Here is a 20,804-nt window from a genome sequence, read left to right on the forward strand (position 1 = left end):
GCAGAGTGAAAGAAATTAGGCTTTCAAAAGTACATACTGTATGATTCCATTTGCAGAAAATTCTGGAAAATGAAACTTAATCTATAATAATAAAAAGCAGATCAGTGGTGCCCTGGGGCAGGGGGAGGAGGGCAGGGGTGCCCCTTACGGCACGAGGAAACTCTGGGGTGTGATGAATATGTTCATTGTCTTGATCGTGGTGATGGTCTCATGGGTATGTAGATACACATAGGAACTCATCACATTATACACTTTGGTTTTTTGTTTTGTTTAAGATTTATTTATTTTTAGAGAGAGCACAGGTGCAGGAGGAAGGGCAGAGGGAGAGAGAGAGAGAGGGAGATTCTCAGGCAGACTTCCTGCTGAGTGTGGAGCCCGACGCCGGGCTCGATTGCACGACCCTGAGATCATGACCTGAGCCGAAATCAAGAGTCAGGCATTCAACCAACTGAGCCACCCAGGCGCCCGTAAATTATACACTTTGCATATCGGCAGTTAGTTGTTCACAAAATAGGATAATAAACGATGCTTAACATTTTTAAAACATGAATGTAAGTTTTTGGACGATATCTTTTTTTTAAGATTTATTTTTAAGTAATCTCTACACCCAACGTGACCTCAAACTCACAACCCTAAGATGGACAGTCACATGCTCCAATGGCTGAGCCAGCCGGGCGTCCCGATATCTTCTATTTAGTTGGAAAATCCTTTCTATTTCTAGGTTTTAGGAAGAATTTTTTTTCAGGTGGACTATCTATCAAATACTTTTTTGGCATTTATTATATGGTTTTTCCTTCTTTAATCTGTTTGTATGGTACGTTTATAGATTCTCCAGCATTAATTCATCTCCGTATCCCTGGAATAAACACAACTTGATCATGACACATTGCCATTTTAATACACTGCTGAAATTGATTTGCTAATATTTTGCAAGGATTTTTGCAGTTATCTTTTTATTACTAGCTAATTTAATTGCTTCCATCGTCCTGGTGAGAATGGCCCGTGGCTTTCTTTGGCACACGGTTTGCTCTCGGCTATGCTGGTCATGCGCTGAGGAACGAACGTTCTCTCTTTCCGTTCTCTGGAAGAGTTTGTTCTTTTCCGGTTGAGATGATCCGTTCCTTGCCAGTATGGTGGAGCCTGCCTTATGAAGCCAGCTGGGCTCGGTATTTTCTTTGCGGGGAGATTTGTAATGACTAATTAAATCTCTTTAATGGTTCCAGGGAAAATTCAGGCTTCTCTTTTTTCCTTTTTTTTTTTTTTAAAGTGTCAGCATTTGTTTGTTTGTTTGTTTTTTAAAAGATTTTATTTATTCGACAGACAGAGACACAGCGAGAAAGGGACACATGCAGGGGGAGGGTCAGAGGGAGAAGCAGGCTTCCTGCGAGTAGGGAGCCTGATGCGGGCTCGATCCCAGGACCCTGGGACCATGACCTGAGCCGAAGGCACACGCTTAATGACTGAGCCACCCAGGCGCCCCCTCTTTTTTCCTTTTGAAAAAAATTTTATTATGGAAAATATCCACCACACAAAAGTAGAGAGGATGGTATGGTGAGCCCTCATGTACCAGCTTATAACCGCATCTTTTCATCTGTACCCCCACCCACTTCCCCTGCCCACATCCTAGACCACCTGGAAACAAATTCCAGACACCTTATCATTTCATCTGTAAGGATTCTACTAATTCTCTCCAAAAGAGAATGATTTTATTATTATTATTTTTTTTTTTTAAAGATTTTATTCATTTGAGAGAGCGCACAAGCAAGGGGGAGTGGGAGAGGGAGAAGCAGACTCCCCACTGAGCAGGGAGCCCAATGCGGGGCTTGATCCCAGGACCCTGGGATCATGACCTGAGCCGAAGGCAGACACTTAACCGACTGAGCCACCCAGGCGCCCCAAAAGATAAGGATTTTAAAAACGCAAAATGTAACCCTTCTATATCATGCCTACAAAATTTAATAATTCTGTAATATTAAATAGTCTGTTTCCATCTTTCCCCAGTTGTCTTATATGTTGGGGGGTGGGATTGGTGGTTTTGTTTGTTTCAGTTAGTTTGTTTGAAAATCAGGAGCCAATTAAGGCCCATACATTGTGACCGGTTGATGTGTGTCTTCAGAGGCCTGCCCAGCATGAGGGTTCATGCCCCCTAGTCCCATTTGTTTTCACTTCTGCGGCCATGCACAGGCCCCCCTCCACGGTCATCCACACCCCCAAGCCACTGAGCGGCCTTGCACTTTCCCCAGGAGAGCTGTGCACCTGCTGGCATAACCCCAGGACATGGGTCTCAAGGGTCCACACCCAGCCCACCCCCGGTGAGCCCGCGGAGTCCCCGAGACGTTGCTTCGTCCCCTGACTTCAATTCAGCCCTGGCTGATCAGAACTGGGACACCGACCAGTTGAAAACGGACTGAGTAGGTGGTATCACAGTATTGCTAAATATATTAGGAGGGGACAAAAGCAACAGACAGGCCACTGGTGGTGGCTCCCAAGGGGGCAGGGGCCAAGGCTCCTGCTCTGTGGCTCCAGGGACAGCGGTGCCTGCGGAAGCCCTAGGCCACCGTGCTCCCCAGGGTCCCCCGCGAGGCCTCCTCTCTCCCCGCGGTGCTGTTCCTGCCCACGGCGCGAGTCCCGTGGGCCTTTGCTCCCTCGCAGTCCCCTGCGGCTGCACAGGCTTCTGTGGCATCCTGTCCCCCGTGTGTGCGGGTGCACATGGGACATCCTGGGCACAGGCTTCTGAGCGCGCTCGTCCTGATTCTGGACACGCCGAGGACGGGCGGCAGGCCAGGCGCTGCACGCGGGGGGCCTCCCAGCCTGCTCGGGGGAGGGCGTCCACCTGCTAGGAGCGCCCCGGGAGCAGCAGAGACTCGCCTGCGTCCGAACTGACGACGGGGGCGGCAGGCGCGAGGGTGGAGGGACCGGGGACGGCTGTGTGGCACGGAGCCCGAGGAAGCGGGACAAGGACAAAGCTGGTGTGAGGCTTCGCTCCCGGACAGAGCGGGCAAGCAGCTGGTTGTGTGGCAGACACCGGGCCGGCTGGGTCCCCTCCGGAAGCGGGAGGCACAGTCCCCCCCGCCACAGGGCCGGCGTCTGCGCTCGCCCAGCCGTCACGTCTGGTCCTCTCCCTGGGATGCTACACATGTTCTCGAAAGCACGGCTGTCTGGCGAGTGCAGGCTGCCTTCCGCACAGTTTTTCGGCTACGGTCTCCCCTCCTCGCGGCCGTGCTGCGCTTCCACTCTGGACCCGGCTCCGCACCGTCGCCGCCAACCACGTGGTCTTCCTTTTTCTCGCGGGAAGATGCCCGGGACGAGAGATGGACCGGCTCCACGGTTGTTCAGTGTGCAGTTCCGTGGTGGTAACTGCACCGACGCTGTTGTGCCACCAACCATACCCCGGCTCAGCTGGAACCACTGGGCACTTTTGTTGACCCCGTCCCCGCCCAGCTGCCATCCGTCCCCGGGGCCGGTGGGGCGGCTTGAGCGGCAGGTCCTGGGGCCCCTCACTGCTGCCGGCTGAGCCTGCTTCTGATCCTGTTAGGGACTGTGTCTCCCCCACCCCCCCAAATTCATATGGCAAAACCCTACCTCCCCATGTGATGGCATTGAGAGGTGGGGCCTCCGGAGATCAGGGAGAGAGAGAGATCTCTCATGATGGGATTAGGAGTGGTGAGAGAGCATGCTTCCCTGCTCCGCCACGTGAGGACACAAGGGGAAGTGGGTCATCTGCAAGACAGCCCTCGCCCGGCCACGGGGGCACCCTGATCTTGAAATTCCCGCCAACTTCTGTTGCGTAAAAGCCACCCAGTCTATGGAATTTTGACAGCAACCTGAGCTGAGACACAGCCAAAGGTGGTCCGTCACAGTCACACTTCTCAGCGTCTCATACTGCCCAGGCTCCTTGTTAGGCTTTGTAGGCAGGACACGTCTCACTCCACATTTTCAGGGGTGCAGGGGATGTGGTTTTAAAATGTTTCTGTGTAACTTACTTTGTATGTCACACCTGCCGCTCTCCTGCAGTGGTAGAAACTTCACGTCAACGGTGGAGCTTTTCCTAGGACACGTCTAAATACTGACCTGATACGAAGGCATTTTAACAGCAAGTCAGATCTCTGCAGGTGCGTCTCTCGTCCTTGCTCCCCAACCCCGATCTAGCGCTCACTCTCTGCCTCCTTTGGCTGCCCGTGTATTTTGCCCCTATGGACACCATGGCATTGCCAGAGAGCTCTGAGGAGCAAGACCCCCCTTCTTGCTGCAAGGCATGGTAAGAACGCCCTTCTATCTTCTGTTAGGTATCACGTCATCCTCATCCGAACAGTTAAATGCCATGCGAGAATCCCCTCATTTCCAGTGACACTAGGAAACCCAGCTCCACGGCAGCATCAACTGCTGTCAACTCTGGCCCATGAGGGTCAGCCACCAACAGCTTCCAGATGACTCAATGCCCCCCTCACTATCTCATCCCCTACTGCCTCAGCAGAGGGACATCCTCTGGGCAGCCGCCGAAGAACAGTCAAATAGGGGCGCCTGGGTGGCTCAGCCGGCTAATTGTCTGACTTTGGCTCAGGTCATGATCCCAGGAGTCCTGGGATGAGCCCCACGTGGGACTCCCTGCTCAGCGGGGAGCCTGCTTCTCCCTCTGCCCCTCCCCCCGCTCATGCTCTCTCTCTCAAATTTTTAAAGTCTTTTTTTTTTTAAGATTTTATTTATTTATTTGACAGAGAGAGATATAGCAAGAGAGGGAACACAAGCAGGGGGAGTGGGAGAGGGAGAAGCAGGCTTCCCACCAAGCAGGGAGCCTGATGCGGGGCTTGATCCCAGGACCCTGGGATCATGACCTGAACCGAAGGCAGACACTTAATGACTGAGCCACCCAGGTGCCCCAAATTTTTAAAATCGTAAAAAAAAAAAAAAAAAAAAAAAAGGAACAAATGGTCAATCTTCTGGTTTTATGTAATAAACCCACTCTAAGATCCCCACTCGCCCTGAGCCTTCAGGCTCCTTCTTCCAAACTCGGCTCAAGGCAACTCTGGCATCTCCAGCTCATTGACTGAGGCCACCAATGTGTCCAAACTTCTGGAGGCATTAGGATAGGCTCTGGGTGTTCTTGGCAGGACTTTAGGTCTTGAGTCATGGGAAATGCTCCCATTATCAATCAACTCGTTACCCAGTATTATATATCCCACCCCCATCTAGTACCCTCAGGATCCACTCCTGCACGTGCTGCCCTTAGGTCCTGTGGTTTGACCGTTGCTGCAACTTTTTGGGCAATTGAGCTATTTCCTCCTAGAGTAGGGACTGTGCTTCACTGCTGAGGCTAAGCGGAGCCCAGTTCTAGTTGTTGGTTTGGAGGCAATGGGCAGAGGTGATCTCGACAGTGATGAGCATCATTTCATAAGACAATCGGCTCAGGTGCGATCTCTGCATGGCCTCCGGGCAAAATGAGCTATTCTTCTCTATCAAGTGGGGGAAGGAAGCAGCAGCTGCTGGCCAGGGGGATTCGGGGGCTCTGGGGCTCAAGATCCTTAGGTATATCCACCCAAACATCCCCATGCCAGGCCTCAGGATCCCATTCCATAGCACCCCCCTCGATGCCCTGACTTTATAGCACAGGAAAATTGCTGAGGATGACGGGTCTCCTCTGCAGCTCTGCAGCCCTTATGATCACATCGTGGGCCTCGCTGCCAGCATGCTCTGCCTTCCTGGCTGCAAAAGTGAGCATTTCCTTACGTTGCCTCAGGAGACTTTCTGGCTTTCATATCATGCCCTGTCAAGGGGGTTCACTTGAGCCTTATGTTCTTTCAGCAAAGTTTCTAAAGCAGGTTTAGAAAAACTAGCCGCCTCCATAATCCTTGTAGCTACAGCTGCCCTCCTATCTTTCAAGTGCCAAAGCTACTCCATAAGCCAAGCTCTCCCCTCCACTTCTGTCTTACTCCAGTCTACAGAAGGTAAGAGTCTCATGCTCCAGGACCCAAGGGGTTAGCACCACCCAATGACCAATAGTGGTGAGAAGTCACTGTTGCCTTCTGAATGGTGGATGAGCCATAGTTCTAGATTCCTAACCCCACAGTGTCCCTTCTAGGGCTACTCCCTACTGTTTTAGCTTGCATCCCCATAAAAGCTTGAGCCTAGAACTTGGGTGTAGTTGATTTGGTAGATGAATCCAGGAAACGGGAGAGAGGGAGTGAGGAGAGTGACACAGGGCAGAAGGAAAAGTCAACAAAGTCTATTTTGGGGGCGCCTGGGTGGCTCAGTCAGTTAAGCATCTGCCTTCAGCTCAGGTCATGGTCCTGGGGTCCTGGGATCGAGTCCCGCATCAGGCTCCCTGCTCAGCGGGGAGTCTGCTTCTCCCTCTACCCCTCCTCCCTGCTTATGATCTCTCTTTCTCAAATAAATAAATAAAATCTTTTTAAAAAAAAGTCTATTTTGGCTCCCATCCCTTATGGGCTGAAGGCATTCGCTTACCTGCACTCCCAGGCTAGGCCTGTGGGGTTGAGAGAGCTCCTGAGGCTTAGGAGAAAGCGACAGGAGACGCTGGAAATGAGGCACTGACAGTGTCCACGGAGCCATCTACCCTTGCTGTGGCTGAAGTCAGAGGTGGGCTGATTGGATGGAACCAAAAGTTCCAGAACATCTAGTACACCTTTCTTGCCTTCGCGGGGATCAGAAATCTGGGACAATACCAAAGGCCACACGCCATCGGCTCCCTGGGACTCAGGTTCCTGCCTCTGTAGACCTTTGTGCATTCTAGAAGTATGTGGAAAGGGCCTACTAAGTGTTGTTAAGGACTTTTCTACAACGAGATACAGGAAAGAACAGAACGAAAAGCCCTGAGGAGCTTATGTCCTAGTTGGGGGGGGGGGGGGCAGAGGAGACCAACAGTAAAATAGCATGCCAAGTGGTTATGGACGTTAGAAAACAAAAAGGGCAAGGAGGATCCGTTGTCCCACTTTGGTTGGGTTGGGAAGAAGACGGACTCCTTTAAACAGTCATCAGGGAAAACCTCGCAGAAAAGGTGATATTTAGGCAGACATCTGAAGGAAGTGAGAGTAAGACCAGCCAGATACTGAGGAGGAGGAATGGGGAGCAAGGAGGGAAATAGTGCCCAGGAGCTCGTAGTGCCTTGGAAGCCAGGTGAAGACAGTGTTTCCAGGAGGAGCAGGAGGGGTCAACAGCAAGAAATGCGGCTAATGGGCCAAGACGAAGACAGAGAATTGGCCAAAGTCAATAACATTGGAGGGTGATGGCGTCTGTGAGGAGAGCAGGCTGGGGAGAGTGGGGGGTGAGAAACCCAAACTCGAGGGGGATTAAGAGCGAAGAGGGAGGGGAAGAATTGAGGACAGTGAATACAAGCAACTTTTTGGAGTTTAGTTACAAAAGGAAGCAGAGAAATGGGGCAGTAGCTGGAAAGTCATGTGGGGTCAAGAAAGGCTAGGTTTTCCAAGATGGAAGATCTACCAGGTTCTCTACTTCCATTTCCCTTCATCTTCCCTCTTGCTGTTGACAAATCTGTGACCTTTTTGACCTCCCTCTTCAAGCCCAAAAATATTTTTTGCAAAGCTCTAGATACCCAGAGAGTTCTGAGCTGGGAGGTGAAAGCCACAAAGAGTCCTTTGTTCCTGCTTTCTGCTCTGTCACATCCTTCCCTGGGGCAATGAGCCTGGCTGCCTCGTCAGGGGGTGAAATTCCACAGCAAAAAGAACAAAGTCAGATATCTCAAAATATCATCCTGCTCCATTTATTTTGGGCCCTTCAGCCACTTGGATGCCTTTCCCTAAACATGGGGCTCCCTGCCTGCCTGCTGCTGGTCTAGCAGGACAGATACTTTACTCTAGAACTATTTATTTTCAAGTAGTCTGGCCAAAGCAATATTCCCTAAACTTTAGGCATTCTTGGATCGCTGTTACGATTTTGGCTATTTTCCCATACCTCATATAGTTTTTACTCCATGTTTTTATATAAAGCACTTTCCTTTACATTTTTTTTTATTGTCTAAAATTTGCCTAACCTAAAACTCACTAAAGTGTATACAATTTGGTGGCTTTTAGAACATTCACATTGTTGTGCCACCATTACCAAACAGTTCCAAAACCTTTTTATTCAGTCTAAAAGGGAACCCTTCACCTGCCAAGCAGTACCTCGCTCCTTCCCACCCCCCACCCCCCCCAGTCCTTGGTAACCACCAATCTGCTTCCTGTCTCTATGGATTTGCCTATTATGGATATTTTATAGAAACAGAATCATGTCAGGGTGCCGTGGCTCAGCCTGGGATCGAGCCCTGCATCAGGCTCCCTGCTAGGCGGGGAGTCTGCTTCTCCCTCTGCCCCTCCCAGCCACCCCCCCCCGCCCCCGCTCGTGTAATCTTAAAAAAAAAAGCAAACAGAATCCCAAAATACATGGTCCTTTGGGTCTAGCGTCTTTCACTTATATGGTTTCTCCATTAGTCCCTTCTTTTGGGTTTGATTTTTTTTCTAGTGTATCATTTTGATTCCCTTCTCATTTCCTTCTCTGTATATATTTTTTTCTTATCTTATTTTTTATTTTTACTTATTCTTTTTAAGATTTAGTTGAGATAGAAAGCATGGGGGGGGAGAGGGAGAGGGAGAAGCAGACTCCCTGCTGAGGGTGGGGGGGAGGCTCCATCCCAGGACCCTGAGATCATGACCTGAGCTAAAGGCAGACGCTTAACCGACTGAGCCACTCAGGTGCCCCAAGATTTTTTTTTTTTTTTTTTTTAAGTAATCTCTACTCCCAATGCAGGGCTCGAACTCCCGACCCTGAGACCAAGAGTCACTTTGCTCTTCCGACTAAGCCACCCAGGCCCTCCCACTTTCTTAGTTATTTTAAAAGGAAAATTCATTTCACCATCATAACTATTTTAAATACTTTGTTTAATCTAGGTTAATGTAAATATAGAATTATTAAAATACAAAAAAGCACTGCTCAAAAGCAATGTTTTTCAATTTTGTGTCTAATGACCTGTTTTGTATTGTTTTGCTGCTTGAATGAATAAGGACACATCTTTATACAAAGCAGATGTTTAGTAATCCCTAGTCTGCGCCTGAAACAAAGGCTGAGGCAGGACACCCACTTCTCTCTCTTGTCATATGGCCCTCGGGAAATGTGTCCCCAGTCTCAAGTTTCAGTGGATGCAGAAATGCACGGTCTATATTCCAGGGAAGAGGTTAGCGGTTGCCAGGACCAGTGTCCACTCCCCAAAGCATCTTATATAGTACCTTGTGTGTATGGGGGTTGGGGAAATGGGCTCCCCATGTCCTGGGAAAGAACATTGACCCAGAAGGCATCTAGGAAGAGATCAAAATCAGACACCTACAACAAGGAAGGAGTGAAGCGACCAGGAGGTGACAGCCGCACTTCAGCTCAAGGAAACTGCTGGCTGGACAGAATGAAGGTCCAGGGTGGTGGCCAAGACTCTTCTTCATGAGAACACAGGAAATCTGGATTTTTAATGTGAAATCTCCAAATTCTTAAATGTTGGCAACGAATGCAAAATTTTTAAGCAACGTGGGTGGAGCAAATCCTATCTGTGTACAGGATTTGCCCCGGAGTGCTTGTTTGTACCCTGGGTCAGACAAACCCTTTATTCTACGGAGGAGAAAAAGCGAGGCCTGTAATAGCGAAGCGACTCGCCCAAAGCCACACGGCCAGGTGGGAGAGGCTGAGCCCAGGTTCGAGAAAGCTGAGTAAAATACACTTACTCTGGACCCAGGCTGAAACCCCTCTGGCCCGCTCCGCGCCTCTAAACCAGGGCGGGGGGAGCCAGGAGCAAGGTTCCCGACCCCGTCGGCCTGCCCACCTCACCGCACCCTCCATCACTGAGCGCCCAAGGTTTCGCTGCCCCCCAAGACTCGGTCCTCGGTCCCTTGGGCCAAGAGTGCCCCTGCCTGCTCCTTTTTGCCGTCCTCGCGCCCCTTCCCCGCCCCGCTCCGCGGGCACTGCCCGCTGCAAGCCCGGCTCCCCGTCCCGCGTTCCCAGCGGGCCGCACACACACACCTTCCTCCACAGCCCTATCGCGCCCTCCCGGGACCGGCTGCTGGCTGAGTCACCCGTCCACACCGGGCACTAGGTGACGGTCCCTACCCGCGAGTCGGGAGCCCGCGCCAGGCCCGCTTCGCCGCCCACGACCGCGCCCCGGCCGGCGGCGAGCAGCGAAGTGCGCGTGCGCCGCACGGGCTTTATTGCGTCAGCGCGACTCCAGAGCGCGCGGCTCGATCATGAGCACGCCGCTCGCGCCCTCGCGTTTGCGCATCTTCCTCGGCCAGGCGCGCGCCGCGGCCGCCGCGCTGGCCTGGCTGTCGAGCTTCTTCTCCAGCAGGTGCATGCGCGCCGTGGTCTCGGTCAGCATGTCCATGAGCAGTTCCTGCTGCAGCTTCAGGTAGTTGTTCTCCTCCAGGAGCACCTGGCTCCTGACCCGCGGCACCGGCGGCTTCCAGCCCGAGACGGTCGGCGAGGACAGCGGCGGCCGCGACCGCACCGGCAGCCTCTCGGTGGTCCACCGGCCGCCGCGGAACACGAAGCCCTCGTCGCTCAGGCGCATGCGCGGCGCGCCGTAGCTGAGGCCCAGCTCGGCCTGGCGCGTCCGGTGGTCCAGCAGGTAGAAGGTGGACATGGAGGAGATGCGGCGCAGCGGCGGGCGCCGCGGCGAGAAGCGCCGCGAGAAGTGGTCGGCCCAGAACTGCCGGAGCTGCTCCCACAGGCGGCCGGCGTGGCCCGAGGCCGGGCACCGGAAGGCCTCCAGGGCGAGGGCCGAGTGGGCCTAGTCCGGCGCGCGGGTGCCCGGTGCCGGGCCTCGAGGACGTGGACGACCGGGGCTGCGCCCTTGCCTCCGGAGCCCCGGTGTCCGGAATGATGAAGGCGAGCCAGGGGCACCTCTGCGGAGCAAGAGTCCGGGTGAGCAGCCTGCTTGGACGGGCTGGCCCGTCGGGCCGCGAGCACCGGTGGACAAAGCTTAGCTCTGAGGCCGGCAGCAGGGGCTAGCCAGCTGCTGGCCGCTGAGGAGCCCGTCCCTACACACTGGCGCCGACACAAGTCCCCTGAAACTACCTTCCCCAAAGACCACTCTGCGTCAGGCGCAGGGGACGTACGTGCAGACGAAGGACCGCAACCCTGGCTTTCTGAGCCTCGGCGGGGCTGCTGGAAGGGTTAGGGGCCCGGGAGTTGGGAATGGTAGAGACAGGTTTAACTTAAAAGTTAAGCAGGGCTTTGCTAGGTGAATTGGGGGTAGATAAGGGAGAGGGCCCCTAGGCAGAGTGAAGAGCCGGGCACGGCTTGCATGTTCCGGACGTGAGGAAGAGCTTGGAGTAGGGTCGGTGTATGGTACTCGGCTGGGAATACAAGAGGAAGCTGGAAGGGGGACCAGGGCCTAAACTGCATTCTGGCAGTTTACAAAGCCAGGGCTAGCTCTGGATTCAGAAAAGTATTCGGTAGGATATCTGAACTAACCAGTGGCATAATGCGCCCTGGGCCAGACCTGGTCTGGGCAGGGGTTCTGAGCCTGTGGCCGCCCTCAAGATGCTCCTGGTCCAGCTTGGAACCCAGATGTGTGTGTGGATGACAGTAGTTCAGTATGCTCGGTGACGTGCTTGGGGCACGTGCCGTGGGCTAGGACCATTGCTTAGGATTCGAGGTCATAGGGGGTATGCAGACTACATGTGACTTTTCTCCCAAGCAGAGTACATCCTCAAGGAAGCTGAAGTACAGGTAACAAGTCTCATTCTCTGTCTCCCCCAAAGCCTGGAAGTGCTGACTCTAGTCTATGGGAAAAGGATTATATGTTCCCTCTTCTCCCACATGGAGGGTGAAAAGGGAAGGAACCCTCTGTCATGCCTACATCGATCCAATACACACGTGTTCCTCTTGCACATAGCTGGGCTGAGGGGATGGTACTATTCCCTAGATCTGACTGAGGGTGCCATCTCTGAAAGCCCAAAGAGGGCCCGAGAGGGTGCAGCCGGCCCGCCTGCAAGGCTGCATCCTCCCAGAGGCCCTTTCCCAGTAATCCTCCCTGCAGGTTGGGCCTCACCTGGAGGACGTGCTGGAGGTGCTGAGCTGCTGCCCCAGGCCTGGCCCATGTCTGAACCACTCAGCTGCTCTCCACCAGCTGTGACTCACAATGCCGCCAGGCCAGACTAGCCCAGGACAGGAGGGGTGCCCACAGTCCAGCCATAAAGCAGACTCTGCGCTCTCCCCGTATTCACGCAACACATGTATAGAGTGTTTGCTGCGTTCCAGGCACAGCTCTGCAGAGCCGGAGATAGGGATTTGATGTAAGGGAACGAACAAGGTAGTCCCCGTGAGGCTTACCGAGGGTGGTATGGGTCAGGTTCCCAGAAGCAGAGCCAGAGATGAGAATTCTTGTTTGAGTGATTTACTGGGGAAGTGCTCTCAGGAGAAGGGTGTGAGAGAAACAGGACAGGGCAGGGAAGCAAGGGAAGCAGGAGAGTGCCCTCAAGTGGAAACTAGCTTCAGCCTCATCCCACAGGTAACTGCATAAATTGCACCACGGAGTTAGGCCTCCTTGCCACAGGAAAGCCAGTCTTTTGTACCCTCTCCCTTCTCTCCCACACCCTCATTTCCCATCAGTTATTGGCAGGGGCAGCTGTGAGTTGACAGCCAACACTTAAGGCGCATATGGGGTGAGTGCATCACCAGGAAAAGGGCTCTGTGGGGCCCCAACAGCATAGAGGTGGGAGGAAGAGAATAAATAATAAAAATGAATAGAAGGGGCCCCTGGGTGGCTCAGTGGGTTAAGTGTCTGCCTTCGGCTCAGGTCATGATCTCGGGGTCCAGGTATCGAGCCCTGCGTCTCGGGCTCCTTGCTCAGCGGGGAGCCTGCTTCTCCCTCTCCTGCCTGTCGCTCTGCCTACGGGTGCTCTCTCTGTCAAATAAATTTTAAAAAAGTTTTTTTTAAGCTGTACATCCAACGTGGGGCTTGAACTCATGACCTTGAGTTCAAGAGTCAGGGGTGTACCAACTGAGCCAGCCAGGCACTCCATAAACAACATATTTAGGGGCACCTGGGTGGCTCAGTTGTTAAGTGTCTGCTTCAGCTCAGGTCATGATCCCAGGGTCCTGGGATCGAGCCCCGCGTCAGACACCCTGCTCAGCGGGGAGTCTGCTTCTCCCTCTCCCTCTGCCTGCCTCTCTGCCTACTTGTGCTCTCTTTCTCTCTGTTAAATAAATAAATAAAGTCTTAAAAAAATATAACATATTTATAATGTATAATTTGATACGTTTTTATAACTTGCTGTATGAAATCATCACCCAAATCAAGATAATGAAGACATCCATTACCTTCAGAAGTTTGCTCTCATTACTACATAGTCATTTGTATTTTCTAGAATTTTATATAAATAGAATAGAATGTCCTTTTTGGACACTAGCTTCTTGCAGCATAATTATTTTGAGATTCATCCATGTGGTCGCATCCATCAACAATTTCTTCTTATTGATGAATATTTCCCATTGTATGGAAATACCACAGTTTGTTTTCGCGTGTATTTGATGGAAATTTGGGTTGTTTCCAGTTTGGGGGCTTTTACGAATAAAGCTACTATGAATATGTGTGTATAAGTCTTCATGTGGCCATATGCTTTCATTTCTCTTGAATAAATACCTAGGAGTGGAATGGCTGGGTCATATGGTAGGTGTACGTTTACCTCTTTATGAAGCTACCAGACTTTTTTTAGAATGGTTGTACCACACCCCCAATAGCAGTGAAAGAATTTCTGTTCTTCCACATACTTGCCAACACCTTGTATGGTAAACCTTTTTAATTTTCGTCATTCTGGTGGGTATGTCTAAATTGTGGTTTTAATATCATTTCCGTAATGGCTAATGATGTTGACCATGTCTTCATGTGCTTGTTAGCCTCTTTGGTAAATTAAGGTCTTTTGCCATTCTTTTTTTTTAACTGGATTGTTTGTCTTACTGAGTATAAGGAGTTCTGTAATGCTAGATAAAACTGGATATGTGGTATGGTGGATATGCTTTGCAAATATTTTCTCTCATTCTGTGGCTTTGCCTTTCAAAGTGAAAGTTTTTAATTTTGATAAAGTCCAGCTTATCAATTTTCTCTCCCGTAGTTCCTGCTTTCTGTATCATATTCAAGAACTTTTTGCCAAACCTAAGGTCACTAAGATTTTCTCCTCTGTTTTCTTCTAGAAATTTTATGGTTTTAGCTTTACATTTAGGTCTGTGCTACATTTTGAGTTAATTTTAAAAAATATTTATTTATTTGAGAGAGAGGGCATGAGTGGGTGAGGGGTGGGGCAGAGGGAGAGGAGAGGCAAACTCCCCGCTGAGCTGGGAACCTGACATGGGGCTCAGTTCCAGGACCCTGAGATCATGACCTGAGCTGAAGGCAGACACTTAACTAACTGAGCCACCCCAGCGCCCCTTGAGTTAATTTTTTTAAGATTAATTAATTTATTTTAGAGAGAGAGCGCAAGTGGGAGGGGCAGGGGGAGAGGGAGAGGGAATCTCAAGCAGACTCTGCACTGAACTCAGAGCCTGACATGGGGCTTGATCTCACAACCCTGAGATCATGACCTGAGCTGAAACCAAGAGTTGGACTCAACTGACTGTGCCACCCAGGTGCCCCTTTTCTGAGTTAATTTTTGTTTTTAGTGTGAGGTGAGAGTTAATATTTTTTTTCATATAGATGTCAATTTGACCTAACACCAATTATAGAAAAGATTAGGCCTTCTCCCTAGTTTCAATCCTGTCATTCGTCCTGTGACTGTCCGAGTGTTTCTGGGCTTTCTGTTCCTTTCCATTGGTCTCTTTATCTATTCTTGCCCCACATCGTATTTTCTTAATTATTGTAGCTTACAGGAAGTCTTAATATCTGATAAAGTACATCTTCCAGCAATATTCTTTAAAGATTGCTTTGGTTTTCTAGGTCCTTTGCAATTCCATATAATTGAATTTCCATCCTAATTTTAGAATTTGAATGTCAGTTTCCACAAATAAACCCTCATGCTCACTGTTCAAATCTCTCTCTTCCTATCACGAGGACACTTGAGAGCTCAGATCAGCCCTCAGAAGGTTGTCTGATGGACGTGGAATCAGAGCCCAGGAATATTTTAATCGAGCCAGTGATTCATTCTCTCTGTGTCTCTCCAAATATGTCCGTGTTATTAAAGCTAATTTTCATTAACAATCTCAATATTTCAGGCAGGTCATGGGTGGCCATGGTCTACAGTAACTTTCAATTTCCCCTATTTCCTTACAAAAAAGGAGAAAGCTATAAAACCCAAGGAAGTCTTTATTTGATGATATGAATGGGAAAAGTTTAGAGATGATGAACAATTAACATCTTAACTCCTTTCACAAGCAGACCTTGATTCTGAGGAATTAAGAAACTCTGTGTTGATGTCCTCACTGAAAAGACTAGACCTGGAGCCCTTCAGTAAAGGAGCTCCAGGTACCGACAGGTCCGAGTTTCAGGACATAAAGTTCATTCTAAGGGCACAGAGGAAAAGAGAAGAGGACCTAAAAATGAATTTTCACTTCCTCACACCACAGGCAAATGCCATAGCAACTGTGAATGTCAGTGGATTGGATCCCTTCTCTTGGCAACCAAGAATACTCCCAAAACCAAGGAAGCGAACTCTTGTTTTGCCCCAAGGCTATTTCACTTGGTTTCTGAGATACTGTTGGTGACAGTATCTGGAACAATGAGACATTCTCTGTGCTAACATAGTGAATTAAAAAAAAAAAAAAAAGAATCCTGCTTTGGTATAATAAAACTTGATAGAAGTCATTTAGATAGTACAGGGGTGCCTGGGGTGGCTCAGTCGGTGGAGCGTCTGACTCTTGGTTTCTGCTCAGGTCATGATCTCAGGGTCGTGGGATTGAGCCCCACGTCGGGCCCCGCACTGGGTGGGGAGTCTGCTTGAGATTCTCTCTCTCCCTCTGCCTCCCCCTCCCCACCATGCTCTCTTGCTCTAAAATAAATAAGTAAATAAATAAATACAATTTTTTTAATAAAGTCATTCGGATAGTACAGAACACATAGAACATAGTTATAAATAATCACATGCTTCACTCGGCCTTTTTACGAAGCTCAAATTAAACAGGAAAGGATGTCCACCTGCTCTGTGGCTCATCCTTCCCTTGGGCTTTTTTCTTCTTTAGCTTCTCCTCCAGCCTTCCTCGGGGGCTTGGCGGTGACAGCGGTGGGGTGGGGGGCAGCACGCAGGTTGGCCCCAGTAGCGGTCTAGAGGTGGCTATGATTCCTGCCCTGCTTCCCCATGCTTCTCCAAAACCATTGTACCTTAAAATTAGTTCCATGCATGTTCTTTGGGATCTGTAAGTAGTCTATGAAAAAAATGTTTAAATTCTCTGTTTTAGGGGCGCCTGGGTGGCTCAGTTGCTAAGCGTCTGCCTTCGGCTCAGGTCATGATCACAGGGTCCTGGGATCGAGCCCCGCATTGGGCTCCCTGCTCCGCGGGAAGCCTGCTTCTCCCTCTCCCACTCCCCCTGCTTGTGTTCCTGCTCTCGCTGTGTCTCTCTCTGTCAAATAAACAAAATTTTTTAAAAAATTCTCTGTTTTAATAAAAAAAGATCTGGAAAAAAATGTTCATGCATAATCTCTCTGCCCTAGATAACCACCTTGTAACCAGGAAGCCCCACGGAACCCGAGAGTCTACATCTGGGCTTGAGTGGTGGAGGCTAAGGAGAAGGAAGGTGCGCAGGCAGGCATGAGAACGCCAAGCTCCGCTGGTGAGGGGAGGATTGCAAAGTCTTTCTGAAGAGTTGAAAGTAGACCACGTGTGTGCCAGTTGAGCTCCAGCACATGTGCCTTGGGGCACTGGGACCAGCTCACAGGGCACATAGCACTTATTTTCAGCAGAAAAAAAAAATTTTTTTATCCTACTTAAATGTGAATTTGAATATTTTTGATTAATAGGTAATTTATACATTTATTATGCTTTTATATTTAGAAGTTGGAAATCAATGAATGTATGGTAAGTTTATGTTTCTAGGCATTTGAACAAGATGGTGAGGTGGGTTAATATTTTGGAATTTTAGCCCCTGTATAGTTTTTGTCCTAAATAGTTCTCTTTTACACAGGTACCTGTTATCACCTAAATGAAAGTGAGGCTTTCTGCAGAAAACAGAACAACTTTCTGGGCTTTCAACTTCCAAAATAGGCTCTGAACAATTGTGTTGGATTGTGAAAGCCTGACTTTTTTTTTAAGTTGTAAAGTTGGAAATTGTCCAAGGAGGGGCACCTGGGGGGCTCAGTCAGTTAAGCGACTGACTCTTGATTTCATCTTGGGTCCTGATTTTAGGGTTGTGAGATCAAGCCCTGGGCTGGGCTCCTCGCTGAGTGTGGAGCCTGCTTAAGATTCTCTCTCCCTCTCCATCTGCCCTTCCTCCCTCACCCCTGTTCGTGCGTGCTCTCTCTCTCAAAGTAATAAAATAAAATAAAACTTGTACATGGAACACCTGTATACCCTTTATTTTATTTATTTATTATTTTTTATTATTAACATATAATGTATTATTTGTTTCAGAGGTACAGGTCTGTGATTCATCAGTCTTACACAATTCACAGCGCTCACCATAGCACATACCCTCCCCAATGCCCAACCTCTATACCCCTTATCCAGATTCCCCTACAGTCAACATTTTACCCTATTTCCTTTATCATTTCTGAGCCATTTACATATATCATGGCCCTTTGCCCCTAAATACTTCAGTGTGTATTATCTTATATGACCAGAGTACAGTTATCAACCTTATGAGTTTATTTCGCTACAAATTACTTCTTTTTTTGTTTTAAGATTTTATTTATTTGACAGAAACAGAGCAAGAGAGGGAACACAAGCAGGGGGAGTGGGAGAGGGAGAAACAGGCTTCCCGCCCAGCAGGGAGCCTGATGCCAGGCTTGATCCCAGGACCCTGGGATCATGACCTGAGCCGAAGGCAGACGCTTAACGACTGAGCCACCCAGGCGCCCCTTCTGGTGGTGATTCTTGCCTGAGCCAATCTTTACCATCATGTTTGCAAAGTGGTGCTTTTCCAATGCTAGCACTAACTTCGTATTTGTGAGTTGGCTCTCCTCATTCTACTATAAGCAAGAGGTCTCCATTCTCGGGGCGCCAAATAAATAAATAAAATCTTAAAAAAAAAGAGAGCCACTTAAAAAAAAAAGAGGTCTCCCTTCTCTATCAGTATCGTGAGATAATAGAAAATCTATATACTATAGGGTCACCCGGGTGGCTCAGTTGGTTGGGCGTCTGCCTTCAGCTCAGGTCATGATCTCAGGGTCCTGGGATTGAGCCCCACGTCCACCTCCCTGCTCAGTGGGGAGCCTGCTTCTCTCTCTCCTCCCTGCTTGTGCTCTCTGTCGCTCTGTCTCTCTCTCATATAAAATCTTAAAAAAAAAAAAAGAAAATCTATATACTCTCTGTACTGCCCCCCCCCCCCAATTCCAGACACAGGGCTTCTAAAACCCTTCTAATTTCCTAAGTGGTAACAGTACTAGGTGCATCTTTTGCTGTCATATTTGGTCTTTGACCCTTATTTTTGATACAGACCTTCCAAATCCCTTGGAATTTCCTGGGTAATAGCAGTGTCTTTTGTTCTAACGAGGTGGGTGTTGGTGGGCTCCTGGCTGGGGGTTGGTCACCAGAAGGACAAAGCCATGATTAGAAGCTTGGAACTTTCAGCCCCACCCCCCCATTCTCCCGAGACGGAAGACGGGCTGGAAATGGAGTTAACCATCGATCATGCCTTTTCTGATGAAGCCTCCCTAAAAACCCCCAAAGTATGGGGTTCAGAGAGCTTCCAGGTTGGTGAACACATCTGTGTGCAGGAAGGATGACATACCCCCAACACCACAGGATGGAAGTGTCTTTGCTCGGGACCCTCCTAGACCTCGCCCGATGTATCCTTTTATCTGGTTGTTCATCTGTATCCTTGGTCATATCTTTTCATAAGTTGGTAAACATAAATAAGTTTTTCCCCCAAGTTCTGAGAGCTGTTCTAGCAAATAATCAAATCCAAGAGGAGGTCGCAAGAGCCTCTGATCTGGAGCCAAGTTGGACAGACATTGTGGGTAACCTGGGGACCCACTACTTGTGATTGGCATCTAAAGTGTGGTCAGTCTCATAGACTGAGCCTTTCACTGGTGGGATCTGACGCTAGCTATCTCCAGGTAGATGGTGTCAGGACTGAGTTAAATTGTAGGGCACCCAGCTGGTGTCATAGAATTGCTTGGTGTGGGAAAAACTCCCACACATCTGGTATCAGAAGGGTTATGAGTATGGTACTGGTGTGAGTAAAGGGGAAACACAGGAGCGTAGGTTGGTTTTTTGTTTTGTTTTTTTAAGTTTTTAGGTAATCTCTACACCCAAAGTGGGACTGGAACTCACGACCCTGAGATCAAGAGTTACATGCTGTCCAGCTGAGCCAGCCAGGTGCCTCTAGTTTTTCTTTTTTCTTTACACTTTAATTTCTATTTTTTTCTTTTTAAAAACTTGTTGAGGGGGTGCCTGGGTGGCTCAGTCATTAAGCGCCTGACTTCGGCTCAGGTCATGATCCCAGGGTCCTGGGATCGAGCCCCGCATCGGGCTCCCTGCTCGGCGGGAAGCCTGCTTCTCCCTCTCCCACTCCCCCTGCTTGTGTTCCCTCTCTCGCTGTGTCTCTCTCTGTCAAATAAATAAAATCTTTCAAAAAAAAAAACTTGTTGACATTTTCATTTTTCACTGACTTATTATTCTTTTGAGTTTCAAATGGCTGTGCTCTCCCCCCAGAGATTCTGATGTAATGTTCTGGGGATACAGCTTGGGCACTGGGATTTTTAAAAGCTTTCCAAGTGATTCTAATGTGCAGACAAGGCAAATAAATATCCCGTGCAACGTGAAACATAGAGGCCAATGCAAGAAAACAGAAAAAAAGCAATGTCTAGGGAAGACACATAGAGGAAAAAAATCTTCAACTAAAAGTATGTGAGGGTAGCAGCCTGGTGAAGTGAGGAGATCAACAATTCTCTCTCCAGAAAATGATGATAAAGTTGGAGAAAAAAAGAAATCCAAAAATCCATTTAGGGTTCTGGAAATTGACCAAAAGCAAAGGAGAAATTGAAAAGCATTTATCCATGGAAAACCACTGAAACTCTAGGTGAGAACAGAGAGTGTGTGGCATACTTGCCCGGGGCTGCTCACAGTCCCCCAGCCTAGGCAGCAGGGCAGCCGACCACGACCGGGCAGGCCGTACAATCCAACAGTTTCGCTGCCAGAGGGGGCTCACTGAATTTGGAAAAAACCACAGCCAGATGCTCCTACGCACCCGCTAGAATGGCTACAACAAAAAAGACAGACCATAGCAAGTGTTGGCGATGCTGTGAAGAACTGAAACCTTCCAGCGTGGGACTGTGAAATAGAACAACTACTTTGGAAAACAACTGGGCAATTCCTTCTAAAGCTAAACATAAATTTACCACATAAGCCGGTGGTCCTACTCCTACATAGTATCCGAGAGAAATAGAAAGGTTTGTATAAATACTCGTAACCAGATGTTCCTATCAGCATTACCTACGATAGCCCCAAACTGGAAACAGTCGAAAGGTCCATCAGCTGTTCAATGGATAGATAAATCGTGGCATATCCTTGCAATGGAATATTATTCAGCAATGAACAGGAATGAATTCCTATACATGCTGCTACATGAATGAACTGCAAGAACATTATGCTTTGTGAAAGAAGTCAGATTCCAAGACTGCATATTGTATGATTCCGTTTATTTTTTAAATTTTTATTATTTTAATTTTTTAA

At 49.1% G+C, this 20,804-nt stretch overlaps 1 protein-coding gene and 1 long non-coding RNA gene across 3 annotated transcripts in view; one reads left to right on the forward strand and one right to left on the reverse strand.

Annotated features, from left to right (window-relative positions):
- The window catches only part of LOC135365326 (uncharacterized), a 38,449-nt gene extending 20,980 nt beyond the window's left edge, over window positions 1-17,469 (forward strand). For both annotated transcript variants that reach the window (XR_010412944.1, XR_010412945.1), the window contains exon 4: window positions 16,625-17,469. This is a non-coding gene — a long non-coding RNA (uncharacterized LOC135365326). The remainder of the gene's footprint in view (window positions 1-16,624) is intronic.
- Window positions 10-12,086, reverse strand: CBY3 (chibby family member 3). The gene is given in 2 exon segments (XM_064595618.1): window positions 10-10,962; window positions 12,038-12,086. Coding segments are annotated over 2 exon segments (813 nt in total). The 3' UTR covers window positions 10-10,198.
- Window positions 17,470-20,804: the final 3,335 nt, after the last annotated feature.

This window comes from Mirounga angustirostris, unplaced genomic scaffold (assembly GCF_029215605.1).
Source record: "Mirounga angustirostris isolate CCGP_5_RB_7025 unplaced genomic scaffold, mMirAng1.0.hap1 SCAF_7, whole genome shotgun sequence".
Classification (NCBI taxonomy): Eukaryota; Metazoa; Chordata; class Mammalia; order Carnivora; family Phocidae; genus Mirounga; species Mirounga angustirostris.